General features: G+C 39.3%; 1 protein-coding gene across 2 annotated transcripts in view; it reads left to right on the plus strand.

Moving 5' to 3' along the window:
* The window catches only part of LOC111343161 (uncharacterized), a 28907-nt gene extending 6203 nt beyond the window's left edge, over positions 1–22704 (plus strand). Inside the window, exons 4-40 of one of the 2 annotated variants that reach the window (XM_022950313.2) lie at positions 38–108; positions 650–877; positions 1106–1375; positions 2328–2534; positions 2995–3162; positions 3380–3607; positions 3767–3970; positions 4175–4387; positions 4776–4982; positions 5668–5886; positions 6373–6573; positions 6933–7139; positions 7229–7435; positions 8074–8283; positions 8848–9060; positions 9440–9652; positions 9907–10116; positions 10225–10437; positions 10579–10785; positions 11353–11559; positions 12810–13019; positions 13620–13838; positions 14356–14696; positions 14936–15197; positions 15833–16003; positions 16405–16617; positions 16980–17198; positions 17407–17565; positions 18104–18322; positions 18418–18630; positions 18817–19023; positions 19273–19476; positions 20027–20233; positions 20740–20955; positions 21134–21304; positions 21562–21765; positions 22376–22704. In XM_022950313.2, coding sequence (XP_022806048.2) covers positions 38–108; positions 650–877; positions 1106–1375; positions 2328–2534; positions 2995–3162; positions 3380–3607; positions 3767–3970; positions 4175–4387; positions 4776–4982; positions 5668–5886; positions 6373–6573; positions 6933–7139; positions 7229–7435; positions 8074–8283; positions 8848–9060; positions 9440–9652; positions 9907–10116; positions 10225–10437; positions 10579–10785; positions 11353–11559; positions 12810–13019; positions 13620–13838; positions 14356–14696; positions 14936–15197; positions 15833–16003; positions 16405–16617; positions 16980–17198; positions 17407–17565; positions 18104–18322; positions 18418–18630; positions 18817–19023; positions 19273–19476; positions 20027–20233; positions 20740–20955; positions 21134–21304; positions 21562–21765; positions 22376–22401 — 7564 coding nt within the window. In that variant the 3' untranslated portion in view covers positions 22402–22704. The remainder of the gene's footprint in view (positions 1–37; positions 109–649; positions 878–1105; positions 1376–2327; positions 2535–2994; positions 3163–3379; positions 3608–3766; positions 3971–4174; positions 4388–4775; positions 4983–5667; positions 5887–6372; positions 6574–6932; positions 7140–7228; positions 7436–8073; positions 8284–8847; positions 9061–9439; positions 9653–9906; positions 10117–10224; positions 10438–10578; positions 10786–11352; positions 11560–12809; positions 13020–13619; positions 13839–14355; positions 14697–14935; positions 15198–15832; positions 16004–16404; positions 16618–16979; positions 17199–17406; positions 17566–18103; positions 18323–18417; positions 18631–18816; positions 19024–19272; positions 19477–20026; positions 20234–20739; positions 20956–21133; positions 21305–21561; positions 21766–22375) is intronic. The other variant, XM_022950314.2, reaches the window with a different exon arrangement.
* Positions 22705–22712: the final 8 nt, after the last annotated feature.

Below are 22712 nucleotides of genomic sequence, written 5' to 3' on the forward strand. Positions count from 1 at the left end.
AATCTAAGTATCGCAATTATTCTTTTTTTTTTTGTAGATGCTGTTTTCACTATAGCACGTGCAACCCTCACCGCGAGATTCTAACCTCAAGGGAAGTGTGCCAACGAGGTAAATTCTATTATTCGGTTATATGAAGCAGAGCAAATGCTTTTTATTGAATGAATTTTTCTCTAAAAGGCTTCTAAGCTGATATTACAGCAGAAATTGTCCCTTGAACCCACGACAAGTTTCACATACAGTAAAGGAGCAAGTTTTTTTCCGGACAAAGTCTACTTTTTTGCAAAAGAGATAAGCCAGTTTAAGAGACCACTTAAAGTAATTAACTTCGAGTGCAAAATATGACGATAAAGGTAAAAAGCGAGGTTCCTCAGTTAGTGTCGTCGACAAGGTTTTTTCAGGAAAACAAAAAGCTGATAAGTTTGCCTTGTGAAACTCGCTCGAGCGAGTGAAATTTTAATTTTCAAATCAAATCAAATCTTACTTTTGATCAGAGATCAAAAATTTTCATCTTGGAATATTTCAATGATAATTTCGCAAGTCTTTTCTTAGTCAACTTGCCCGTTTTATAACCTTTTGTCACCTAGCAAGAGACTATAAACTGTTCATATTCTCTTGCTTCCAGAGAATAATACTTCGTTTTATTTCATAGTTCTTTGCGCTCGGAGGAAATGTGAATACCCTGGGGAAGTTTGCAGGTTGGATAAATACAACTCCCCCAGGTGTTCCTGTCAGTCTAAGTGTCAAACACCTCGCCCGGAGGAGTCCGTGTGCGGAACAGATGGCATACCTTACAAGAGTTATTGTGAACTAAATAGAACAGCTTGTATTCTGGGGGCAAAGGATATCACCATCTACCACTATGGAAGCTGCAAGCCAAGTGGGTATCTCATCAAATCATTAGACAGAGCAATAGTTGAAGACAAGTGATCATTCTTAAGTACTTGTAAGCGATACAATTTAAGAGGCATACAAGGAAATAAAGCAAACAATATTTAAACAAGCAGAAAATAAAAAAAAGGGAATTAGCCTAAGCTGTGGAAGTATAGGCTTCAAAATCCTGAACCATATTATGTCTACAGTTGTTTGAAATATTTTGCGTAATTAGATGGTGTGAGGCTGAAAGTCAGCGCAGCGCATAAAAGCAGGCAAGTACTTCCCGCTTATAAAAAAGGAGAGCTGAGATGTCGCTTCGAAGGAGAACCAGTAAGCATCACGTGGAAAAAGGTTGGGCTCCGAGGACTGCCAAACCGAATGATACCACACATGGACAAGTTGAATATCCAGGATGTAGACATGCGCGATGGTGGGATGTATAAATGCCAGGCATATGACGGATTTTTGACAGCGGAGGCCGAAATATCCGTCATCATCAACGGTAAGAGTGCAAAATGAATGTTTTCTCGCGATGCTCTCTCAAAGAATTAGCAAACACCTGTAATATCAGTGTCGAAGCGTAAACTATTTCGTTGTCATTTAACGAGAACTCGCACTCTCCTCCGCAAGGAGTGTTGTCTTAGGTCCTTGACTTTTTAGGGCGGAGTTATCTAACAAAAACCTCCAAAGTTATTGTTTGTGATTTTTTCTTTTTACCACTCTCTAAATCCAACTAATTGAAACGTTGGAGCTAACAATTGTCATATGCATCCTAGGCCATTACATTTGATTATTTCATCTGTTTAAACTCAATGAAAATCTCACTTTGATGCAAACCCACAACGTTTACAAACGGCGGGTTTATCATTTTTCCCCCGTTATTTGTTTTGATCGAAAAAGTGCAATCGCTCAATGCACTGCTAACAGTGCTTCAAAAAAAGTATAAGGCTCAATTAAAACCTTCGTAGTGCTCTGTTTTGGCTTTCTTCGAGGCGTAGAAATGACACAGCAAAACAAACAACACGCCTGCTGTTTTCAGATTATTGTTTGCTTCGAGCTTTTTATCGATAATCATTATCATATGGTAGCGTAACTCTTGGACTGGACTTACAAGATAATTATTTCGTTTATTACATGTTTATGCAGGTGGTCTTTTTCGTGATAAGCCCATACGTTTTAATGTGTCATCTACACCAACGGTAACTATCGCATGTTGACCTGCAATAAAAAATATGCTCTCTTGAAAATGAGCAGTGCACACTGTAATATCTTGTTATCTTTATCGAAGAATGTGAAGTTAGCAGCTCAGTCAATGTTAGTTTTGATACATAGGTAAGATCTGTCCCAAGTCTGTGTCACGACCACTTGCAATTGCAAAGTGCAAATTGCCGACCTGGTTCAAGGTGATTGTCTTATCTTATCTTATCTTATCTTATCTTATCTTATCTTATCAGGGCAAACTCCTACCAACAACAAAAGCAGGATGTCTCGCGCTGATTGTTTACAACCCCGGAACACAGGATACTGTAAGCGGCACGCTGTTCGGTGGTACTTTGATGGTAAAGATGATGTCTGCAGGTCATTTGCTTACGGTGGATGTGGTGGGAACACGAATAATTTCGAGACCCAAGAGGCTTGTAATTCAGCGTGCAGTCATGCGGGTAAGTTCTAGAAAAAGAAATAGTTTGAGCCAGGAATTGTTATGATTGTAGGTCATTGTGGAGTAACACCATGTGAGTAGATACTGTCGGTCATTAGACATCCTGGATACCATGCACATTTGATACCTCCAACAATGCTATCCATGATGGGCCAAATATGAGTCTCCAGGAGGAAGTTTTTTCTGGCACTCGATATCTATAACGCAAGAGCTTAGAGCCTCAGCAAATCAGAATACAATGTTAAAACAACTCCATTGTCGGTTCCCGTTAACTCGATAGGTAGATAGATGAACTTTATTGAGGTGCCACACCTTGTAGCCTGAGAAAATCCCATGCTGATTTGGGGACACAGAACCTTAACTTTAACCAATATGTATCTTGTTTTTAAAATAGATTTGAAAGTTGAGCTACCAATATAAAAGCATCCTCTCTTATGTATACTATCCCTACATCGTTTTAGCTGGTGACATCTGCAGTTTACCAAAGGTTGAGGGCCTTTGTAAAGGTTTTATGCCAAAATGGTTTTACAATTCGGATAGAGGGCGTTGTGAGCAGTTTGTGTATGGAGGATGTGGTGGAAACGCAAATTCGTTTAACACCAAAACGGCATGTCTAACACGTTGTACAGGTAAGTGATACAAACAGACAAACAAACAGGCTAAGGAACAAAAAAGTCTCTATACTACTCAGTGAAATTACATCTGGCTTCCCCTTAATACCCAATGACCCTTTGGAAGCAAGGAAAAAGGAGCAAGAGAATGTGAAAGCTAATCATAATAACATCAAGATCATTATAACCAGATTTACTGTGAAAACATAATTATTATTAAAATTGTTTACTGTAGCGGATCCCTCGGCAAACAGCCCATGCTTGCGACGTCAATTTGAAGCCAGACGAAATAAACGTCTTGGAGTGTTTGTACCGAGATGTCTGTCTGACGGAAGTTATGCTAAGGTGCAGTGTCACGGACCGATTTGCTTTTGTATGGATGAAGAAGGAGAGGAAGTTCCTGATACTAGAGGGGGTCGGCATCTTCCGCTCAACTGCACAGGAACAAAACAACTTCCACCCGGTAATTTTAGGTTTATTTTCCCTTCAATACCTTAAAGAACAATCGAATTAACTGATACTGTACGGTGCACAGATTCTCATGAGTAGGGTGAAATCATGCGAGTCGAGCCCTGGATGTGCATTTTTTTTAAATTTCCTGATGCTTTCATTTCATTCATAGCCGGTGATTTGACTCCATGTCAGAAAGCCCAGCGAAAGAACAGCGATGTACCGTTTGGTTCCTATCTGGTTCGCTGTAAGCAGGACGGTAGTTATGAAGAGGTGCAGTGTAATGGATCTTCTGGTTTCTGCTGGTGTGTGCAGAAAAATGGTACCGAGCTTTCTGGGACTAAAACTAGAGGACCTCTCCTCTGTCCTACTTTAGGTCAGTGTATGAACGTATCTGTTTTTGACGGAGATAGAGAGGAATTTGATATTCTACGATGCGGTCGAAAATAAGACCACAACCGTAAGTTTTCATCTTACAACTTGGGCGACTTAACAGGCTCTAACTCGGAATCTTTCAAATCATTTGGAATTTTTCGAGTTTGCGCCTTTAATGTTCCTATTTTCATGTTCATGTTTATAGATATCCGTGTAACACACTGTCAAAAAACGTTCCTCGACAATTCCAGAAGCCTGCAACCAAATTTGGCAATACCAAGGTGTCGGCCTGACGGAAAATTCCAGGAAGTCCAATGCCGAGGAGAGATTTGCTATTGCGTAGACGCAGATAGTGGGAGAGTAGTCAGGGATACAGAAATAAATACGTTAGTTGGGGAACCAAGATGTGGCGATGCTGGTAAAACAATAAATGTTATACATAGCATGTTAGGTGAAAAGATAGGCACATCATTTTTGACAATGACAAAAGCATGAAGAGGTGTTTTTCCCCTCAATTCACTTTATCAATTTTCAAATTTGCTTCGTGCATTGAAATGTACTCTTAGTACTGATAATGGAGGGACAATTATCTACAGCACATAAAAGTGTGTCTGGATCAGGTAAGTGTGTCCCTTCACAGGGAAAACATGTACTTAGGTGAATGCACGGGCATGAGTGTCATTACACGGCGCTCTAACCACGTAATTTCTTACTGTCGGCTAGACTACCTTTTTCGATAGCTCTTTTTAAAGTGATTGAAGTAAATGATAATACGCATTTATTAAGCATCTGTTTCCTCCCTATAGGTCGAGGTCTAACCCATTGTCAAAGAATGCACCAAGAGGCTCTTCGCTCTCGTAACAAGAACACTCGTGTTCCACAGTGCAAGTTGGACGGGAGCTTTGAAGAGGTTCAATGTCATGGGTTCAGCGATGAGTGCTGGTGTGTGGATCAGCAAGGCATCGAGATCGCAGGAACAAGACGAAAAGGGCCTTTGCAATGCGCAGGCTTGGGTTTGTATCAATCTTGGTTTTTAATTACTAGGACCTTGTATGATTCCATGCTGACCATAAACTAAATCTCTTCTTCGATTTAAAGAAGAATATCATGATCATCAATATTTGGGGTTGCTGATTGGCTGGTAAACTTATCTGTGCTGATGAATAAAGGCTGATAGTTTCGAAAGAAACTGTTTGGGGCTGCGTCGGTGGGAGTAACGAAATAATTTGGATATATCAACAAAGTTCGCTCCGACGAAGGGCTAACGCTCGAAACGTCAGCTTTTGTAATCATTACGGTGGCCAATTTACCATTTCAACTTTGTTGATATATCCAAATTATCTGTGCTGAAGCAGTTACCCTGATACTTTGGTCAAGTTTGAGATTTGAAATCGAAGCAATACTTCCTAAATTAGAATTCTTTGTGATTGACCAAATTCCGAAGTGTTTCACTGATCTACATTCTGAGGTACATGAGATATATTTTAGAGGAGGGGATATTTTCCTTGTACAATTAGCAGGGGTTCTTAAATCTTCTATTTTAGTTGATAGTTGCTATGAGACGTAGCCCTACCTTCTTTCTAATATACAGGAACTGAGTGCACTTTACCAAATGAAACGAGCGATACCGCTGTCTCGGACGGTTAGCATTGACATTTATGTGGGATATTAAATTAATTTCTCTGAATCGTTCCATAGGGAAGCCCTTAACAGCTTGTCAAAAGGAATACCAGAAGTACTTGCGGCGTCCATGGTGGCAGTCCTTTAATCGATATGTCCCGCGGTGTAGACCAGACGGTGCTTATGAAAAAGTTCAGTGCTCAGGAGGAGTATGTTACTGTGTCACTCCACAAGGGAAAGAGATTCCAGGAACAAAAACTATCAATTTAGCCAGACGACCAAACTGCACTTACACAGGTAATGTACGAAAATGAGGAGAAAATTGGGTTCAATTTGACCCGATTCCCAGGATCAATGGAAATAAAGGTTTTATACGGAATTAAGCCTATTTGTCCTCACATCTTTCTCAGTGATACAGATGTTGTCAGCACATTCCTGTTATCTTACACAAGTAAAGGGCGAAAATGAGGAGAAAATTAAGCTCAATTTGACCCGATCCCCAGGATCAACGGGAATGAAGGTTTTGGCACGGGATGAAGCTTAATATTTCAGTCCTCACATCTTTCTCAGTGATATAGATGTGGTAAGCACATAGCTTGTATCTGCTTCAATCACTCAATCAATCAATAAACTTTATTTAAGGAGGGACGCTCATTAACCCAAGGAGTTATCTAACATGAGGCCCTCAAACGCTTCAAACAGCGTAGATCTGCAATTTTATTTTCAAAGTCTCTTTAGCTTCTGAATTGATATCTTTTTTTCCTTTTATATGGTGTTGCCCAGATGCGAATATAACACCATGCGAGAAGAAACGTCGAAATTCTATTCATCATTCCCAAAAGTTCGTTCCTTTCTGTAAACCCGACGGGAGTTGGTCTGAGATTCAGTGCGAACGATCTTCAGGGAGCTGTTGGTGCGTGAACAGTGAGGGGTATGAGGTTATTGGTTCAAGAAGCACCAGTCTGAAAAGTTGTCCCACTTTTGGTTAGTATTGAAAATATCACTGCTATCCTCCACTGCCTTATTCCTTTTATTCTTTCCCCCCTTAAACTTTTTCTTAAAATCAGTTTAAATTATTTGTGAGAGTTTTTTTTTAAACAGTCCATCGACTTCATTCTAATCACATATTGTTCTTTTAGTCTAAACACATGCTTGAGTGTGTATAGGTGTTATGAACGGCCCCATTAGGATTTTAGAACTGTATAGTTACTATCACCCGCCGTATGCATGGGAAGGCTTCGTCAAAGGCTTTTCAAACATCTCCGTAGGTTTGATTGCCCGTTCCTCTCCATTGGTTCTTTTATTTGTTTTCTGAGTTTTATCTGCGCATTCATACCTCCTAGATAAACTAAGCCCTTGTAGAAAGAGATTAGTGTACTGGTTAAAGAATCCGCGGCAAGATAAACATCTCCCCTGGTGCCGAGCAGACGGTTCATTTAATCCTATGCAGTGCTATGGCTCGTATTGCTATTGCGTTAACGAGAAAGGAAATGAAATTCCTGGAACTAAGATCAGTGTGTCAGCGGGAAGACCTGTATGCACCTTTTCTGGTAAGTGGCAGAAATAGCTATGGGTAGTTTGGCACCTCTAATAGATATCTCAGAACGCATCTAAAAAATACACTTTTTGTTCTTCCGAGGTGGCCGCGTGACGTCTTGTCAACGTAAGTATCACCAGGCTTTTTTGCAGTCCTTCCGACGTGTCTTGGTCCCACGATGCAAACTTGATGGACAATATGAAGAAGTACAGTGTCAGGGTTCTACCAGAGAATGCTGGTGTGTTGACCACGATGAAAAGGAACTGCGTGGGACTAGGACAACTGAGCCTGTGAAATGCCCCGTAATAGGTAGCTATTATTGTACTTTCTCCGTAGTGATATAATAGTTTCCACATATTGGGAAAATTACTAAAATTTACATTTTGGAACTGAGTTTAAAAAAAAATTAAAAATTGTTGTAAGTGTAGAAGGTGGAAATGTCGATTTGGTTGCCTTTTTGTGTCCGAAAGCGGTATCGAGTGCTGAGACAGCTGTTTTTCACTTTATTTTCACTCAAATATTCTAACCCTAAGCTGCAAACGAAAAGAATGGGTCTGGGATAGCTGAACTGCCGCTTGAACTCTGTATTTTTCAATTGTTAGTTTCCTTCTACTCTCCACTCGACTTGGTTTATCGTCTTCAATCTCTTAGCTTGCGGTAATGCCGAAGGAAACCTAACTCCACGCAAAATATTTTTCAAGGAAAAACTGCCTCCTGAAAGCGACACTAGCCAGGCTCGATTTCAAATATCTAATGTAAAACCCTCCAAGGGCAACCATCTTTTGCGTGTTTGTTGTAAGGCTAAGTTATTGTGAATAGGCTATGATTAGTCAGCTTTTAAGAGCCCTGTACCCATCTCGGACAATCAAACTATAAAATTGACTATTACCTCAATGTTTAAACACTAAACCTTACATTTTGATCATTGTAGTTACTTTTACCGACAGGAGCTCAATTATCCAAGTGCCAACAGCGATACAGACAGCATGCTAAGAATCCAATCCCTGGTCAAATTATTCCTAGATGTAAAGACAATGGGTCTTTCGAATCCCTACAGTGCCGAAATCTTGACTGTTATTGTGTCGATGAAAATGGAGATCCGATTGCGGGAACATCTTTACCTGCTAGGCTTGGAAAGCCGAAATGTGGCTTTCCAGGTTTGTCTTAAGCTGCCTCTGTTCTTTCAGTTTCATGCTCAGTTAAGTTGTCATTCATGTAAAGTTTGCCCTATGCAATATATATTTTAATAATAATAATAATGATAGAACCCGCGTGGATAGCCATAAGAGCACGTCATCTTCAGTACGCAAGCACTACGACAACGACCACGCAGGTGCTGTCCCTGAGGACCTTCTTAGCTGTTTCAAAGTTCTCAAGAAGTGCATGAACAAATTCGATTGTCTTGTGAACGAGATGCTTTACATCAAACAGTTAACACCGAGTTTGAACGTGCAAACGGATTCTATCCGTGCTAAAGTATTTGTGTAGCTACCTCCCCTATGCAAATTAGTTGTAACTCTTGAACTCGCATTTGTTAATTTCATTTTCATTTGTACCCTTGATAATGGCGTCATGAAGTCGCCGAAACGTCGGGATATTATATTGCTCGTTTTTCCTGTCTATGTATTACTAAATCTTTGTTAATAATAATAATGATAATTATAAAAATAACGATAAAAGTGATTGAGAAGTGACTTTGTAACTTCATATCTTTTGGGAAGGTGAAGATCCTCTTTCGTCCTGTCAGAAACAGCATATGGCGGCTCTTAAATTCCCAGCAACACCTTCCCGCTTCATCCCTTCTTGCAAACGCGATGGCAGGTTTGAAGAGATTCAGTGTCTTCGAGCCACAGGTGAATGTTGGTGTGTGAACAATTCTGGAGAGGAAATGAAAGGAACAAGGACGACTGGCTACCTGATGTGTCCGTCGTCAGGTTTGAATTGTCTTTTAAATAAGTAATGAGTGTCTTCCTTGAGCGTCTTACAGACCTTGTGACAAGTACTTGAAAAGATAGGTGACAGGTAGAGTAAAGTAGAGTAGTTTGTATTCTCTAAGTTATTGACATAAAGCTAAGATTAACCAGCTTTAAAGAGCCCAGTATCCACCTTAGACAATCACGCCATGCGACTGATCATTACCCCAATGTTTAAACACTAAACATTACATTGTGAGATTAATTTTGATAACCTCAACCTAGGACGATATTCTGAATCAATTTGTAACATTTTGTGGGGGACTACGGCCAGAGTGCATTGAGAAATTTACAATTTTTGGAGAAGTGAATCTCACAGTATCTCTATTGCTTTTTTCAGCTGCTTCTCCCACACCATGCCAAGAGGAATATCAAGAGAGACTTAGGAGCTGGCTATTACCAGGCCCTTCTATTCCTCAGTGTTCCCACCAAGGACTATATGAACCCATGCAGTGTTATCAATCGTATTGTTTCTGTGTCAATGAACATGGAGTCGAATTGGTAGGAAGCCGAATTGATATAACAGAAGGAAAACCGAAATGCAGTAATGGAGGTAAATACTTGACGGTGTTTTGCCATACGTATTGAAAAATTTACCAAAATATCCAAAAAGCGAGAGAATCTGAAAAAAGGAAATGAAAATGAGGACCTTGGAAAGACACGAAGTGGGATTCCCCTCAATGATATAGTCTTTATTTTAAATTCCAACCGAGAAATAAATCTTGCTACTAAATCAATAATGACCAACTAAGGTGATGCTTTATGGCTATGTTTGGTTACATAGTTATTATGTCATTCGAATTTCAGTTTCTACGTTGACGGTGTGTCAGAAACAGTTGCAAGGCTATCTTCGGAATCCTATGCCTAATGGTTTCGAACCGCACTGTAGTAAGACTGGCGCCTTCCAAGAAATTCAGTGCCATGGTTCGTTTTGTTTTTGCGTCAATCGAGAGGGGATTGAGGTACCAGGGACGAGGCAAACTCTGGTTATGGGTAAGCCAGTCTGCTCAAGGCCAGGTAATTTCCGAAAAAAAAGTACTCCAAGTTTTGACCTCATGATTTTATTTAGATTGACTATTTGACAGTTATATCATAGCTATATATGATTTTTTTGTTTCAAATCAGGCTCCTCATTGACAAGTTGCCAAAAGCAGTTACAGGAAGCAATAAACCTTTCGCCAGATCCTGACAAATTTGTGCCTCGATGTAAATATGACGGTAGTTACGAGGATATACAATGCCACAAGCCAACTGGGAAATGTTGGTGTGCGGACCGAGACGGAAACATACTTCCCTCCACAGCTACAGGTGAAAACGTCACGTGCCCCTATACAGCTGGTAAGAAAACTGATATATTTCCAAAGCCACAAAATTATTCTTTAGTAATGCAACAGTGGTTGATGTCCCAATTTCATTGATCCATAGAATACCTCTTTTTTCGCTTTTTTTGTTTTTGTTTCTGTGCTTTATTTTCTGAAGACACCAAATCATTCTGCTGGAGTCGCTATCAACAAAATATCAGAAACAGTCCGGTTGGGTCTCATATTCCTTGGTGTAGAGCTGATGGAAGTTTCATCCCTTTCCAAGTCCAGGCGTCTCAATTTTTTTGTGTAAACAGAAGAGGAGAAGAACTTCCCGGCATGAGTGTTGACATTAGATTTGGAAAGCCAGACTGCCGTGCTGCAAGTGAGTGTTTTTAGACAATTACTCATGAAGTCAGTTAAAGAAGAAAATGAACGAATCATGAAAATCGACTTCTCTTTTAAAAATATGGATACATAAGAAAAATTGAGCTAAAGTGAAATCTATGATCAACTTAGCCATTACCAGGTTCACATTTTAAAAGCATCCTGCGACTGGTAGGACAGACAGCGTTGAAACCTTCATTTGGTTCGAGTTCTCTTTGGCCCCGGGGTATAGCATCGGAGTATGGAGGGCAGAGGTTCGGGGTTGTATTCAGCATTTGGGATTAGATTTATTCCTTGTCTCAGGTTCGGAACGGAAGCAGAAATCAATTTTTAGGGATACGTTTTGTTAGGACGTAACGAGTTTTTTGATATTTACACCGTGGTACGAAATGATTGCTAACTCTCTCTTTAAATAAGTAAAGCATTCTATTATGTACAAGTTGTGCGATATAAGATCAGAAGGCGAGCCACCATCGAGGTGGCAAGAGTTTCATCTAAAACTGACTTTGTACTATCAGTCGTGCTCTGTGCAATTTGATGACTTGATTCATTGGTTTGTGTGTAGCAACCTACGGATTTATAGCAACACCCTGCCAACGTGAACGCGGTCGTCGTATGCATCTGTCTTCATATGTTCCCCGTTGCCAGGTTGATGGTACTTATGATGAAGTACAGTGTGATGTAACTGATAATCAATGTTGGTGCGTGGATCGAGATGGTAGGGAGATAAACGGTACCAGAGGTGAAGGCGTCATTCGATGTCCAAGTAAAGGTGAGAATGTTGTAAGATGTCTAGGCAATACCTATTACCCCATTCACACCAAAGCCTAAACATGCTTTAAAGCTGTTTTGTTAAACATGGTTTAACACAACAGCTCCATAGAAGCTGCTCAAATCAATATTTGGTTGACTTCAAATGTGGCACATTGAAAATACAATTTAGCAATTGCTTGAATCACGTGGAAAATTTAGTTTTTCAGTTCTCTGCTTCTGATTTTTATTTAGTTAAACCTGGTTTAACTAAACAAGTTTTCTGGTGTGAATGGGGTATATGACTCGTTCCACGGGACGACTGCGCAACTTATGTCTCGATTTTACCAAATATCGGTGAGACAATTAATCTTCAGTTCACACAGAGTTCTTTTCCTAGTCATAGTCAGTCAGCCAGTCAGTCGGTCGGTCTATCGTTAAATCAGTCCGTTAGGCGGGTAGTTGTACGATCAGTTAGTCGACGGTTTGTCAGTGACTTTTTTCTAAATCTTTTTCATTACTATCTTCCTCCATCATGTATGTTTACAATCAGGATATTTAATCAATTATATAACAGCTATTGATTAAATTCTTACTAGATAATGGTTAGTTCAAGAAGCTGTTGTTCAGTGACAAGAAGTAAAGAAAAAAATGTTTACATTCACGTGTTTACAATGACTATATATATAATCAAATTGAAATTAAAAAAATTACTTAAATTACATATACAGTTCACAAGGTACTTCTTCAATTACAAAAAGTAAATTAATAGATAAATTTTTGTACCAAATGGCGCTATCAGGTTCACATAATTGTGGGCTTCCTCAAACATGTTTCATTTTTTCCTAAACAAATTCATATTTTTAGCTTTAAAAGAAATATACTCTTTAGTTTGATATTTAGTTAACAAAGTTCTTTTGAATTGACTCAAATATGGTTTTGTTTCCTTCTACTGGCAAGTCCACAAGTACGTTTTTCCTAAGATAAGTAATGAGTATATAATTTAGCAGATTATCTCGCCGTTTTAGAACCATAACATCATGTCACTATATTCTGGTGAGAGGCTTTCGCAACTATAAAGTTTATTCAATATTTTTGTCTGTCAGTGACTTTAGCTGTTTAATTTGATCTCTTTTAAGCTACTTTAGACTAGCGGCCAATTCTTTACATCAATAATCCAGGAAACCAAATTTTCAATCTACTTACCTTTAGTGTGAAGGTGGTATCTTTTAAACATAATGAGGATTATAATTTACACACTGCTTTTCTTAGAAAATCTCACATCTTGCCAAAAGCGTCAAAAGGAAGCCATCGAACGATCCTCAAATGGACCTAACGCTTGGAACTTCGTGCCGAGATGCAGACAAGATGGAGGTTTTCACGAGGTCCAATGTCACGTGGGCGCAGGCCAGTGCTGGTGTGTGGACATAAATGGAAATGAACGTTTAGGGACAGCAACGCGGGGAATACCTGATTGTTCAGGTATGCAATGAACAAAAACATTTTTTAGACAACTCGTCAATGCTAACATCTACAAACTAAAAACGATGTCATGAATCATTTGTTGTTAGCTAACCCTTTAACTCCTATGCCGGAGTGACCAAAACAGAATTTCTCCTTGCAATATCAAGAGAAAATCAAGCGGAAAAGTGATGAGAATAAAAAAAAACTATCAATAAAGGTATTATTAGACGATCCAATACCAAATTCTCTAAACTAAAATCATAAGAATTGTAAAACAGACAGTAAGGAGAATTATTAATGAGATCTTGGGGCTGAAAGGGTTAAACATTTAAGCTTTGATTAGAACTATTATTGATTTTTAAGCTCAATGTGTATCGAATTTTGTTCTATTATGATTTATCTATTCCTTCTTTGAAATTTTGAATCGTCATGTTGCATTTCGGTTTCATGTAAATATTTTTTCGATTGCTCGAAAAATAAGCATAAAAATTTTCTTTTTTCCGTTTAATACCTCTCATCTCAGATAGACAGATTTATTGATGAAAAAAAATTAGACAATAAATTGGTCCCCAATCTCAACGCATTGATGAAAGTTGAAAGCCTTTATTTGTTAACTAGTAAACTTCACCGCTTGCCAGCGTCATAGAGCACGAGCACTTGGTATGGCGGGGAATCCACCCCCTGGTGCGTACGTTCCTCTTTGTAAACCTGACGGCAGTTACGATGACGTACAGTGTCATGCCTACACAGGTCTTTGCTGGTGTGTAGACGAGTCAGGGGATGAAATACTGGGAACTAGGAAGTGGGGTCGGCCTAGCTGCAGTAGACTCCTATCAGGTGAAGATTCATTACAATACTCTATGGGTTACTCATTACCGCTGGAATTATTCTAGCCAAGTTTTAAGGGACAACAAGGTTATCTATTTTTAAGAAACTACATAATTTTTAGCCATCTCGTTAAACAGCATAGACACAAATTAACTTCTTGCCCCGCTTTGAGCTTTTGTGTGTACTTCAACGTTTAAAAAATGAAACCGAATGTGCCAAAGACTCGACTATACACGCTTCCAATTTAAAAAAAAAAAAAAAAAAGAAACCGGGCCACACACGCAAAACCTTAACGTACGGTTCACAAGCAGCTGCTGCTCCGATTATCGCAAAAATAAAGTTATTTGAGTCAAGAATGCCCCGGGACATACGTCCGTTTGATTAATTTTGAGACCAATATCTGTTGAGATGATAACAAAGAAAATGTGAAGAATCTTTAATGCATTGCATAAAATTGATGGACAGCTTGTATGGTAAAGAGAGGAAGAACTTCTTTACCTAGATGGCATATTCTCTCTCCTTTCAGACCACTCAAACCCAATAGATCTTGGCATCTTGATTGACGCATCGGACTCAGTAACAAATGAAAATTGGCCAAAGATGTTAGAATATGTTTCTACGATTGTGGATTCCTTTGAGATTTCTGCCAGAGGAACACATGTTGGATTAATTGTATTCAGTCGTGGTGCAGAAATACCTCTGTATTTTAATACTCTACAAGAATATAATCTAACTGCCGATAACGTGAAGAAAGTTGTGAGTAATCTTAACTATAAGGAGGGTTGGAGTCGTTTCGATCTGGCTTTGTCAGTGACTGAAGAAGAGCTGTTCAACGGGGCATCCGGAATGAGAAACGAAGTACCTAAGGTAAACCTCTTATTTACGTGCGATTGCACAGTGTTCAAAGTTGATGGACTGTCTCAAGTGTCTCTCCATTAGTTTAATCAATTCAATTCAGCATTTGACGAAACGATCCTAATCAGGGCCATCATTCTGCTTATGGGGCATAGCCCTCTTGTGCATGTGTTTTCTTTATTTCTTACTTATTTCGGTGTGGTCAATGTTTTCTAATTCACATATATATGTACATTTGTTTCACTTAATAGGTCCTACTTGTCTTAACCAGTAGTAGACAGGAAAGAGGTGAAGGACCTTTTGCACCATTGTCAGCTGCATCGCAAGGTCTTAGAGATAGGGACGTATCCATATATGTGATCGGTATTGGGGACGAAATAGAAGTTCCTGAGCAAATGGATTTGGCCTCAGATTACAGAAATGTATTTGTCACAAGTAATTTCAACACTCTTCTTTCCAGTGGTTTGGTGGTAGCAGCCATAATAAGAAATGACACCAAAGCCGTTTCAAGGGGTGAGTTGTTTTAGGATTAGTGTTGAACAAAGATTGGAATTTCCGATGTTTGATTATAAATTTTACCTTAACGTTTTTTTTTATTTTTTATTTTTGGTGGACATTTAAAGGATATTTTAAAGTCAAGAAGCGTTGCGCGTTGAAATTTCCTGTTAGGTCTCGCGTTAATGAGAGCGTGAACGCTTTCACATTTATTTGAAGTTGATGGTGATGACAAAGGTAACTGCGTATAGAGTGCTAATATAGAGGATATTACATGGCCGCGCGGGATACGAATTTTATCTTCGAGTGCTGAAAGTATCTCTCACGAGTGAGCGTAGCGAACGAGTGAGAGATACTTTCAGCACGAGAAGATAAAATTGGTATCCCCAAGTGGCCCAGTAATGTTCTGTTTATTATATATATACTGATGAAATTTCCACATAAAAGACAACTTTTTTATTCATTTTCGAAACAGCAATTGGGTAATTATGTTGGTAACCATGACCCCACCAATATCCTCACACGTGAAAGATGAAAATAGTATCTTCACTGCGCGCGGTGAAGATATGATTTTGTAGTAAAAGGAGAAATCCTGGTATTTCATCAGTATCTATATAATAAATACCTACTTTTCACATCTCACACCCTTTTAGACTGGATTTGCAACCTGCCTCCGGAGCCTGGTCAACTGGGATGTCTCGCATCGATAACTGCACATTACTTTGAAGCCAGCTTAGGAGAATGTCAACAATTTATTTATAGTGGATGTGGAGGAAATGCCAACAACTTCGCAACTTACGAAAAATGCATGAATAAGTGTAAAGGTAGGTAAATGTCGTCTCAAGCTCTGGGTTTTATATTGCTTCCAACGATGGAATCTGTTGATAGACATAACTGTGAGTTCCAAAACTGAGCTTTCATGGTGCTCCGATCGCTGGTATAAAGCTGAATTGACATATTCTGACTTTTTGTCCGATTAGCATCACAAATGAGTATGCTAAAATGCCCATTCACAAGTTTGGAGAACAATATAAAACTAGATCATCGTTGCAAAGCAATAGGTATGACAACTAGCGCTAAGCATATTCCATATATCTCATCGAAATTCATTATTTCTTTCAATACTAGGTCATGAGATACGGCCATAACATTTAATCAAGTGAGAAATATCACGTTCTCTTCTTTGTTTTGATGTAAAGCGTTTGAATTAAATATTCCCATTCAGGCGTACTTCCTTCCTGTGTTGCTGAGCAGAGACGTGTCTCTGGTTTGCAAGTGGGTCACTTCGTTCCCAAATGCAAACTCAATGGCAGATATGCAGGCATGCAGTGTTACAGAGAAACAGGATATTGTTGGTGTGTTGACGAGTACGGCAATGAATTGCATGGCACCAAGGTCAAAGGAACCCCTATTTGCAGCCTGGCTGATGGTCAGTTAGGTAACGCAATAATGTAAATACATCCCACAGATTTTCATTCAAACTACCGTCGTTAGGCGCACGGAGTCTTCATCTATTTCGCTGCCACACAAATAAGAACTCATCGCACCGAAACTTTGCAACTGTGCGGCAAATATGGTTGTTAGAGTTCTCGAGGATGTCCTTAGCTGAGTGGTTTTTTCCCGCAACATTTGAGGTCTAAGTTCTAAATTAGTTAACCCAAACATGAACTGTTGGGAAACACAAAGTCGTACGTTTAATTCCGCTTAGGTTTAGGCTCTGGTCGGGTTGGATGACAGTCCTACATTACTTTTAATATTCTTTGTATCAACGACTACCCCTGCCATTTTCCATTCTCCAAGCTTCCAGAAAATTAACTCCTTGTCTTGAAGAAAGAAGAAAGGCTTTGGGTTTTAGTGGTGTTCCATCCGTCGGAAAATTTGTCCCTGAATGTAAGCAGAGTGGAGAATATGCAGAGGTACAATGCTTTAGAAACACCAACTTCTGTTGGTGTTCAGATGGAAAAGGCTACGAGATTCCTGGTACTCATCGTTGGGGTACACCGAAATGCCCATCTAGAGGTGAGTGGAAAAGTTAAGTGCAGTTTTTCATAGACCTCGGTATTGTGTGGCTTTTCATACTTTTATTTACGAATTAATTATGAGCAAAGTTTTTATAGTACAGCAAAATCATTAACGTAAAGGCTTGGTTTTTTATTCCCTTTTATAAGTTTATTTCTGTCTTCATCTGTCTGGACTGGCATTAAATATAGTGTATTCTTTTTTCCAGTTCATCGGGGAGTGTGTCCATTCGTGTCGGACTTGAAGAAATGTCCAGCCGAAATGAGCGAACAGTCATGCTCTCAAGACAGTGATTGCCCCGAATTGTCAAAATGTTGTTACTGTGGTTGTGTAAGGCGTTGTACGCCTGTTTTATCAGATGAACCAGGTGACTAAATGACTTCAAAAAATTCACCGTGTTAAATTTATATATGTCGCAAGTAAACGGTTTGAGCGATTTTGTCGTTGTTATATTTTAGCCTTGTGTTGCTTCCTTTCAATTATTTCTAAATGTTATTTTAAATCGTATTATTCTAATTGACAGAGCTGAATAGCGTATACGCATGCGCTAGATTTTTCCGTGGAAACACTGATTTTGAGTCGTACGCATGGTTGATTTCCTATTCTGTTGCTTTGAGGCGCCGTTTTGCTTGCCGCTTTTCTTTCACAGTACAACCTCTAAAAACTTGGTACACCCTCTAAAAATTTTCAAAAATTAATTTTCTCTATAAATCCTCTGAAAATAAGAAAATGCCTTCGACGAAAACACAGTTTCTCGGTTTTAAAAGTCAGCCCTTAATATTTTCCGCTAAATTTTAGATCAAGGACACTTGAGCCCGCGTTGTTGATCGCATACTCCCTGACGTAGAATTTCATTACTCAGTTCTGTCATTCTAATTCATTATCCATATTGATTTATTCACCAGTTGAAATATCAGATTGTGCCTTTGAAAATGTGAGGTCGCTTTCAGCGGCATGCTCCCACGTGCAAGTCAAAGGCCGTTTCTTTCCAAAATGTAAGGTTGACGGCAGTTACGAGGGATATCAATGTCTTGAGTCTAGTGGTGTATGCTGGTGTGTTGATAGAGATGGAAATGAAATCCCAGGATCTAGACAAACTGGAAAACCTAACTGCACCATGCAAGGTACTGTGACAAAACTAAAATTACTGCAATAATTCGTTCAGATGATGCAATTAGAGGGGCCTATTATTGCTGACATTATCACTTCTACTTTGAAGTTTCCATGACACCGTGTCAGAGGGAGAAGAAGAGAGCTATGACCATGCGCAGTAGAACATTAGTCGGATTGATTATACCAAGCTGCCTATCAGATGGCTCGTTTGACCCGGTACAGTGTAACAATATGACTGGATTCTGTTGGTGTGTTGACAAGCATGGAAGCGAACTGGTTGGGACTCGACAATGGGGAATACCAAACTGTACCCATATAGGTATGTCTATTAGAGACGTTGTGGTAGTGGATGGAAAGGTATTGCGTGGCACATGAAATCACATGAGGCAACTATCATTGTAATCATTATCAATCGTATTATCATTACTATCATAATTACTATTTTTATTATAATAGATAACGCTTTAACCAGCCTTGAATTTACATTTTTTTCATTCATTAACAGATAAAAAAATGACTGTTTGTTCCTCCCGCCGGGAAGAATGTCTCGATGACGCTCCAAACGGACATTTTGTTCCCCACTGTAAAGTCGATGGTTCTTTTGACGATATGCAGTGTCTTCAATTGACAGGAGAATGCTGGTGTGTTGATACAAACGGAAGTGAAATACCGGGGACCCGATCCAATGAGAAGGTGGACTGCTCTGTAATTGGTAAGCAGTAGTTGTATTGGAAGCATTGTCTTTGGACTCAATAGCTTTTACATTCCTCAGCTATTCAGTCAGAATGATTTGCAAAACCAAACATACCATGACGACTTTAAAGCAAGCTTAATTTAAATGCCCCCCGAATACTTTGCTTCTTTTCCCACCACCATTTAAGTCACCAAAATGAAGAGCTTCCTTCTTGGTTACTTATTCCGATTTCAAAAGTATAACGTTGTGGTTTAATTTTTATCGAAGCCTGGCTGAGTCCGTGCCAAATCCAGCGACGTCAGGCTCTAGGCCCTAGGAGTGTTCCAACTGTGGGAATGTATGTTCCTGAATGCAAAGCCGATGGAGGCTTCGAGGTAGTCCAGTGTCACATGACAACAGGGTACTGCTGGTGCGTCGACGAGTATGGCACTGAAGTAAAAGGGAGTAAAGTTAAAGGGAGACCCAGATGTGGTAAGGCAATTCATACTTCAATCAATTCCATAGTATTTAAAAATAATTCCAACTGCTGGTCTATATCCGAGATTTAATTTCTCTAGTACAAGGTCACAGTTCATTGGCTGACGGAGATAGATTTTCCAGTAAACAAAGAAGTCCCTTTTGGTTGTCTGGCGAGTCACCAACATACTTATATTTTTAGTTGTACTGGTTTCTCCGAATTTCTCTCTTGGAAATCTTACAAAAGTCTGCGCTGCGTTTGTCGCCGTAGTTAAGAAGATATTTATTTCATTTACTCAGGACTACTACACGAGAAGGGTCTCCTTCACGGTTTAATTCAAGTTCTAGAGATAATTCCCCCCCCCCCCTCCCCAGTTGATAAAAAGTGTCCCTTCAATACGCCAATGAAAGGTTGGTACCTCATGAAAAAAAAAAAAAAAAAAAAAGCTGGCAGGAAATTGCTAGATACCAAATTGTGTAACCCATTAGACGCACTACACACAATGCACATTTGGATGACTTAAAACCTGCTTTTCTTTATCCTCGTTTTACTCACTCACTCAAGGAAAAGGAAAATTGTGTAAGAAGAAGTACAATGAGATACTGGCATCCTTCCCAGAAACTCCTCTGGGGTTATATGTACCACAATGTTTAGATGACGGTCGCTATCGAGCTCTTCAATGCCATGTCTCTACTGGATTTTGTTGGTGTGTGGATGATTTTGGGAACGAATTAACTGAGACACGAGTTAGAGGACGGCCTAATTGTTCAGGTGAGTCCTGTTAAAAAAGGTAACATTTTCTGATAGGATCATGTGCTTATTTTTAATAATAAAATTTGAGTCTTATTAGTGAACGGTTTCTTTGATAGTCTTTCTAATTTTTTATAATAGCATTATAATAGCATCCTTGACCACCCTAAAACCGGCTGTATTAAAAAAATTAGAACCCTCTGTTTTGTAAGATCCTATTTCTCGCAAAGTTGCCTTGTTCATGAAAATCAGGCTGCGGGTAACTCTGTCAGTTTCCGGGGGGTCTGGGGAGGATTACTTGTACGGGTTTAACATTTAAACTGGCTTATCTGGGGAAAATCCTAATTTCCTTGAATGCATTATTTGAACTCATTTTAACTGGTCTCCTGTCATCGCGATCGCAACCTTTTGATATCTTTACCCGCGTTTTCCTGCAAGTGCTGTTAATGAAACATTAAATGTTGTTAGCATGTGTTCGAGATATGAGCATGAAATTGACGTCTTGAACTACCCTACATCTTTTCTAGTCTCCATAGATCATAGACTGACCTTGTGCCAAAGCCGCTACAACCACGTCTCGGACATAAATGAGCGTGGTAGGCCTGTGCCACTCTGTGAAAGGGATGGATCTTTTAAAACAACCCAGTGCAATTCAGTAACCGGCGAGTGCTGGTGTGTTGATGAGGAAGGAAACGAGAAGCCGGAAACCAGAAAAGTTGGAGATCCAAATTGCGAACCTAAAGGTAAATTTGATACCTATAAGTAACGAATTTGTTAGTGTGAGTCAGGCCAGAGCTGTTTTATCTTTGGGCGTACAAAGTCGCCAAATTAAATAATTTAGTAGTCTCGCAAATTTACTCAGAATGCGTGCACCTCCCGCCAGACCTATTATTTGATGTCGTAAAATGTCTTTCATTTTAGATGCTGAGACGAACTGCCAGCTACTCCCAGACAGAGGGAAATGTGAGGTGTTTGAACCGGCTTGGTTCTTCAACAACACTGCCGGAGTATGCGCAGTGTTTATTTATGGAGGGTGCGAGGGCAATGCCAACAGATTTACCAGTTATGATGAGTGTCAAGCAGGTTGCCATGGTACGTAAAATTTGACAGAACTAACTTAGTGACATGACGAATTCAGATCACTTCTGATATAAACTGCCAGAAAAAAAAAATTCCAAAGTTAAAAAGGACAGGACTATTGATTCACTTTTGTTTCGGTTTCAGCTGTTATTTTGCACCTTTATTATTTGATTTACTATCGTGTCCTCGGCATTAAAATCCAACAAAAAATGAAAAAGAAAAAGAAAAAGTTATGACCTTATCATACACATTTCTGTCACTACTTTTAGGCCGGAGTTTAACTTACTGTGAGTTGCAACGCGAGATAAACACCGCGAGCTCCAATGATTTCATTCCTCGCTGTAAAGACAACGGAGATTTTGAGCCTTTGCAGTGTCATCTTAAATTAGGCGAGTGTTGGTGCGTAGACGAGTCTGGCATAGAGTTACCTGATTCCCGAACAGCTGGCGTGCCTGATTGTAGCGATATAAACGGTAACTTAGTATTTTTCATAATTAACAAATGGTAAACACCACAGCGTACACTATTGAGTTATGGATGCACGCGGGAGGTTGCTAAGCACGAAAGAAGCGTAAGAGTCGCTCGAGGCGATAGCCGAGAGCGACTCTAGCTTCTTGAGTGCTTAGCAAACCTCCCAAGTGCATCCATAACTCAATAGTGTACGCTGTGGTGTTTACCATTTGTTTTATAACATAACATTGATACATTGTAGCTAAAGAGTTCCCTTTTATTTAACAAATCTTACGCGACCAGAAAAAACAAGCGCGCGCGGAAAAATAGTCTTTGCATTTGCTCACGTCAGCAGCGTACACCCATGGGCAAATGGGGAACGCTAAATTGACCAATCAGAGCGCGCGCTTTACTTTGGTTATGTTATAAACTTATTTATGTTTAATGACTGTTCGTGTTTGTCCATTTTAAGAACTGGTCAGTGGAGGGAAAGGAGTGGTGGAAGGCTGATTCTGTTGGTCTAATACTTCTTTTATCGATTCCTTGATCAATTTTATTTTTTCCCTTCTAATGTTATCTACAAATACTTTCAAAGACTTTCTAGTATACTCATTATACATTTTTATTCAACAGATTTCGAAGGACGAAGAAACAGGTGAAAGATTACCACTGTAAAGAAACAATTCATTAACAACTGTAGCATCCAGGCACTACTTGCATTGTTTGCCAAAAAGTATTGAATAAGTGTTTCATTTTTTTGGAATACAGCATTGCTGAAGCAGCCAATAAGGCCCTAACGCTCTAATCCTTAACATTTTAAACTTACTTCGTTGATTAACATCTTTTTAACAATTTCAAAGTTGGAAGTAAGCATGTATCCTACTTGCTCTCTGACGAGTTAATTTTTTTGCCATTGTACGGCTAATAATTATTATTAAAAACTCGATCATTCGATAATGCAATTCAAGAC

This window comes from Stylophora pistillata, chromosome 3 (genome assembly GCF_964205215.1).
Source record: "Stylophora pistillata chromosome 3, jaStyPist1.2, whole genome shotgun sequence".
In the NCBI taxonomy this organism is placed as follows: Eukaryota; Metazoa; Cnidaria; class Anthozoa; order Scleractinia; family Pocilloporidae; genus Stylophora; species Stylophora pistillata.